This window comes from Aptenodytes forsteri, unplaced genomic scaffold (assembly GCF_000699145.1).
Source record: "Aptenodytes forsteri isolate BGI_AS27 unplaced genomic scaffold, ASM69914v1 Scaffold318, whole genome shotgun sequence".
NCBI classification, from domain to species: Eukaryota; Metazoa; Chordata; class Aves; order Sphenisciformes; family Spheniscidae; genus Aptenodytes; species Aptenodytes forsteri.
The window spans coordinates 126413-132783 of NW_008794493.1; the positions used below are offsets into that span (position 1 = coordinate 126413).

At 39.1% G+C, this 6371-nt stretch overlaps 1 protein-coding gene across 1 annotated transcript in view; it reads right to left on the reverse strand.

Moving 5' to 3' along the window:
* Positions 1-6332, reverse strand: part of WDR75 (WD repeat domain 75) — a gene marked incomplete at its 5' end in the record, with an annotated part of 18780 nt that extends 12448 nt beyond the window's left edge. The window contains 10 exons of the mRNA XM_019475041.1: positions 323-438; positions 528-587; positions 932-1090; positions 1868-1956; positions 2544-2660; positions 3206-3276; positions 3590-3714; positions 4459-4552; positions 5226-5291; positions 6195-6332. Coding sequence (XP_019330586.1) covers positions 323-438; positions 528-587; positions 932-1090; positions 1868-1956; positions 2544-2660; positions 3206-3276; positions 3590-3714; positions 4459-4552; positions 5226-5291; positions 6195-6332 — 1035 coding nt within the window. The remainder of the gene's footprint in view (positions 1-322; positions 439-527; positions 588-931; positions 1091-1867; positions 1957-2543; positions 2661-3205; positions 3277-3589; positions 3715-4458; positions 4553-5225; positions 5292-6194) is intronic.
* Between the last annotated feature and the right edge of the window lie 39 nt (positions 6333-6371).

Below are 6371 nucleotides of genomic sequence, written 5' to 3' on the forward strand. Positions count from 1 at the left end.
CCACAAAAAAGCTAAGTGTAGGAAAAAAAAAAAAAAAAAAAAAAAGAGATATTTTAGAGGGATTTTACCTAGAAATTTTTGACATTTAACAGGAACAGCATGCTGTTTTGAAGTACTTATTCAACTTTCAACATTTAAGTATGCTTAACAAGTAAAAGAAGTTTGCAACAAAGCTGAGAACATCTCAGCTTAGAATCCAGTCTCGTGGTATAGCTGTTGGCTTTTTTCCTGTTTGCCATATTAACTCTTCCAATAATTCTGATGCATAAAACTTACTTGATTGAATAAATTAAAAGTTTTAGTACAAGCCCATTCAACTTACACTGAACAGCTGTTGGTCACTTTGGAGACAATAGAACTGCAAGTGGCCAGGCTCTCCATTCAGGACTAAAGCTTTGGTTCTAGGATCAACCACTAGACCAGTCTTGACATCCGTACCTGGAAACAAAAATAAGATGACGTATGACCCAAGATAGGAAGCGACACATTCTGCCCTCTAAGTGGAAGATAAATTTTATTGCACTTACTTTTGATTAGCCCTTGAATACTTTTGGAAAATCTTAGGTTGCTGTTGATTATTGTAATTCCTGAAAGGAAAAGCAGATAAAGTCTTGCAAAAGGCTTCTGCAACGTAACCACATCTCATGGTGGGGAAGGGACCTTAACCAACTGTACTTAATCCTATAAACATATCTTTTCTCAATTTATGACAACCCTACATCAAGGTGGAAAGCCAAGTTACAACAGTGGTCAGGCAAATTCACAGAACTGATGAAAGAGCAAAAGATCACTTCAAGCACCTGTTCTTTCAGGTCAATATTGAACTTTTACATAGTATCTAGTTAATTAATCTGAAATTAACAAAATAAAGCTCATACAGATTTGCATTTCATTTTGCATTAAGTGATACTTAAAATATGTTTTGGCTTACTGTTGTCTGTATGCAAGGTGCAACAGAGTGCGCCATCAGATGACATGGAGATGTACTCAATAGCAGATCCCAAACGAGGAAGGAAATCCTTCTGACAGTCTGATTCATTGTGCCACAGAACTAGAACAGATTCAACTCCACCACTCAGCAAGCTGGTTCCTTTTCCGGTAATAAAAATGCAGTTACAGGTTTTGGTTAAAAAAAATGTATCATCAGCATACATGTTTACAATGACAGACAAACAGGTTTCTCAAAAACCTTTCTTAAACTGTCACATACAAAGCAATTATTCCTCATATCTAGCCTGGGCAATACACATAAATACTCTTCTCATTATCCCATGTTAAATTGCTAGAGAAACTTGGATTAAGTAACAAGAATTTGTGCCTGCAGTAAAATTTAAACAAAGCTTTGGGAGTAGTAGATCCCATTACTTTCTGAATCAGCTGAGTATTTGTGTTAGAATATAGCTGAGTTGTTCTCCTTCTGTCAGAAGTACTTCGCAGTAAGGAATATCCTAAGGAGGATAGTTCAGGTCAAACAATTCAGATAAAAGTTAACTGTATTTTTGCCACTAGGTTTGAGCTCAGACTGGCTGGTTTCATTTGGATGCAAATAAGGCTCTGGCAAGAACTCATCACTATTACTGATGAAAAGCTGGGGGGAGAGTGGAGGTGGGGGAAGAGGTAAGAGGAGGAGTTAGATTTTACATTCTACCAAGGAAGGCAGATATTTGACATTATGAATGCCAATCCAAATATATAGAAAAATAACAACTGCTTCAATTTTTATTTCAGATCCTTCCTGGACATATTTAAAATTCTAGAAATTAATTTGTTAGTAAGTGGACAAACTCAAACGTCTATTGATTTTTCCCTCCCCACTGCAACTCTTTGACTTTGAAAGGTTTTTTGGGTTTGTTTTTTTTTAACTCACCCTCCATAGAAAAAGCTAGATCCATGACGGTATCATGATGCCAGTGCAGTGTGGAAAATGTGTACTCTTTCTTGTGGTAGAAATTCCTCCTATGTGGGGAGGAATAGAACAGTTCTTCAAGCACAACATCAACAACAGAGCAAACAAAAGGAAATACTGAATTGAATCAAGTATACCATCCTCTCCTCTAACTTCTAGACTACAGTTTCTTGTATGGGCAAGTGATACAAAGGGAGGGAAAGAACCATGCTAGCCAGTTTTCGATGCCTTCCTGGTGCATACCACGCATCTTAGACATATTGAGCAACTCAGCGCTGCAGAGCAACTTGGCAAGTGTATTGCTCTTAACCACGCAATTCCACTAGTGTGCTCTCCCTAGGACTCTACTTGCCCATAAGGAGTTATTTCAGCTGCTCCTGCATTACTTTTTTCAAATACAGTTTAGATTCATGGAGCATAGCTTAACAGGAATATTTTCCCATTTGACGTTAAACTGAAGCTGTACCCTGAAGTCAATGTCAGTACTGCAGGTTCACAGGGCCTGCCATTCTTTGCTCATTATGACTTCTGAAAATGGCAACGCTAAGGACGAATTAGACTGCTTTGCTCAGGTTTCACTTAATTCCTATGGTCACATCACTTTATGGGGTACACAGTTGAATCAAAATGTGCATACCAGAGGCGAATCTTTCCATCAGCATGGCCAGTTGCAATACAATCCTCCGTAGGATGGCATGCTATGCAAGTGAAGTGATTGTTTCCACTTTTTGTCTTGGTTGCACTTACAGAAAACCTTCAAGAGTTAAAAAAGTAACTTTAATTATATGAGTTGGTTTTGGTTTTGTTTTTTAAACAAAGCTTCAAAAGGATCAGCTAATGCACATAAAAATAACTCTGACTAGCAAAATTAAACAGCTCCAAGTTGTTATAGTTACGTGCGCTCTCCAAAAAATAGCGACAGACTTATTTTTCTCGTTAATTAGTTCTTTGCCTTCAATCAAGCTGAAAGATTTTTCCTTCTTTCTCTCTCTTCTTCCACCCGCCCTTCCTCCCCCTGCCCCTGTTTTGGCCCTGACCAAACTATGTCACTTGTTTCAGTCCAGCATCAGCCTAAGCATTTACCTGAAAAAAATACATGCCTGAGCTGAAAAGATAAGCTACCAATGCGGCACCTCACTGTCTGCCTCTACAGGAAACTTCTTATATAGTGACTACATTCCCTCTAGCATAAAACCAAATGGTTGCTGACAAATATAAAATAATGTGTGCACGTATCACCAGTTAACAAACATTTATGATATATCAGACTGAATCAGTACCCGACATTTTCATTCGTACCTGTTCAACTGTTTCTGTTTAAAAAAATAAACTTGGAGATTAACGTCCTTCACTGATGCCACATATTCACCCTGTTATAGTAAAACAACAACGTAAGACATACAGATTTTGTTCTTACACATGAAAGAAAAATCATGTTTCACTACAAAGTACTTAAAATTGGAGTTAACACATAAGCTGATGTTAAGTAAATATTTTCCTATTATAAGTGTTGTTTGGTTTTTTTTCATAAAAGAAAGCATAGGTTTACACAGATTCATTTAACTTCAGTTTTGTTTCAGTGCTGCTGTGCCTGTTTAAAAGCATAAACAGCATATAGTTCATTTGAGAGGAAAAAAAACCCCAACACCCAATAGAAGAAAAAACCCCAAAAGGTGAATATACTTCTCTCCCAAATGCAATACGCTTTGGTGATGCATCCACACCATCCAAAACCACCGATAATTCCTTGGCTTCCAAATCTTGGCCTGCTGCTTTTGACAGCTTAACTGAGACAAGTTGGAACGTATCTGACCAAAGAAAAATCTGTTATCAAACGGCTTTTATGAACAAGTTTATATACGCCCCTTACAAAGGAGATTTACACCCCTTCTACCTTAAAACTAACATGTTAGTACCTTCCAATACTTTTTGTCAGTTTGAAAAAGTTTGTAATACCTTTCACAAAATAATCATTTCAGGTATTTTGATTCAAACAATAGTATTGAAGATTGACGACTAGATAGTGGATACCAGTGCAACTGTAAGCAGAAACCAAGCAAAGTTGTGTAATATTTGCTCTTGCTCTGAAGTGACATTTGTAGCAATACAGTAAGAGTAAGGTCAAGCTATATTTATATTTATTTCAGACAAAATTCTAGGAAAAAATATCTAGGCATGCTGTTAAATAGGACATCTATTTACGTTAATACTGCTTAAGGGGGAAGAGTAGTCTCAAGTACTGTAGCATACCCTATATCATGGTAAGCACTGCTTAAAGATTTATTGCATCTGCAACATCAGATGTATGCAGTATATGCTTCAAAAGTGAAGATAAACACTCTTCTAGACAAATATTAAAAAAAATAGATGTCAGAATGAAAACAGAAAAAAGGTACAAAATGCAGGACTGCAGACATCTGTCATACGATTTAAGAAATATTTTCAAAATTAATATATTAAAGCACATTCTTGCAGCATACCATTCACTGACATGACAGTAGCTTAGACATAGAATGACTTAGATGACAAGGATGATGCTAATCATACTGCACCTCTTTCACCATGCTTTGGAATTACAACAAACACGGAGTCCTCACAACAAGCAAGTGCGTACAGTGCAAGAAGTTTGGATCCTACAACGAAAGTCTGAAGAAAAAAAGAGAAGGAGGTCAACAATTATTACACTTGTGCGTATGGTTTTCAACAGCGAATAATGCTGTTTTTACAGTAAGAACACACGTGCTTTAAAGAAACCTTGATGTATTAATTAAAATTCTCAATTCTAAAACAAATGAAGAGACCTTTATTCTATCAAGGACTAATACAAATGTTAAAACAGTACTAATAAAATATGAGACATCAGATTTACTGAAAAACCTGAAGGTACCTTACCCCTAATACAAAGCAGAAGGCCCACCTATAGGAAAATGCGTCTATTTAGCAGAAAACGGGAGCAACAGGACAGTTAGCAGCCCACATTTTCAAGCCATCATATGAATTCCTATTGGCATATCACAAACTGCAGCACACTCCCTAAGAGCGACACTGGACTCTGAACTGGAGCAAGTAGCAAAGTTAGTATGTCAGTACATGTCCCACCTTTTTCCCCAAATGATTCTGCATCACCATGAATTTCACATCAATTGCCACACTCTGTTACTGCCATAAACAGAGGGCTTGCAGGCTGTGTTTGTGGCAGAACAACACATCTCAGACTGATTTGTGACCATTGGCAGTAACAGCTGCAGAAATCCTTATTCTGCTATCAGTGGGTCAAGAATAATTTTGACATGCGCTCAACAGGAATAACTCAACATACTTTAATGGGAATCCCATCCATGAAGTCCCACAGCTTAATGCTGCCATCAACAGAGGAAGAATATAGCTGAGGGGGGGGAAAAAAAAAAGTTAAAGTAATATATCAAAGCCAGCTTTTACATAAAATCACAGCTTAAAAGTTGAAGGATTGACCAATGAAACTGCGATTCTGAGCAGCTGAATCATCAAAAATACAGGACACACACCAGCTCTGTGCTGCCTTCAAACAAAGTGCGATGGAAACACAACACTCTTATTCTGGTTTGAAATACACATTTTCATGAAGTGTGAAAGAAACAACAGGTATTTGTGTTTAATCACTTGAGACTAACAGACTATGCACAGATACCCGTTATGTGAACATCTATTAACATTTGCATCAGACTTTGCATAGATAATATGCAGAGGCAGTCCACCTTGGCAAATAATTCTTGTTTATATATAGACACAAAAAAACCCCCTAAGCAAACTGAGAGCCAGAGCAGGAGCAGCAGTGAACAGGGAAGGCAGGCTGCTGGTAGACCGGGAGCCACTGGGCAATTGCATGGATTTAGTCAAATCTGCATCTGTATCAGCAGACAGAGAGGAGCAAACACCCACCAGAGTAAATGTTGCTGATTTTTTCACACGCTTCTTTTCCCCCTTTAATAATAATAAAAAAATGGAAACTTTGCTGATCTTTCCATTTTGCCGTCGTTCCGTTCAATGAGTGTAATCCACGCAATTTTTTTTTTGGTAGAAAACAGATATAACGTTTACCCTTCCAGGCAGATTTAGGAGAAACATTAGCTCGACCACGCTATAATCGCTTCCAGGTCATTCTCAAAGCCAAGCCAGCCCCCAAACAGCCGGGACAGCCCCCGCAAGCCCCCAAACAGCCGGGACAGCCCCCGCAGAAGCACATAGGCTCGGCCGAAGGGGCAGGAGCACCCCCAGCACCTCCCCGCAGCCAAACCTTCCCCCCCCAGACCTGCATGTGGTTGTGGGGGTTGAGCTGGATGCCTGTCACCAGGTCGGCGTGGCCCCCCATCACCCGCAGCGTCTCCTCGGTGGCCACGCTGTACATCTTCACGAAGTCGCCGGAGGCACATAGCAGGTACCTGGAGAAGGAGGAAAGCCGTCACCCCGCCGCCCGCGTAAGAGGGGG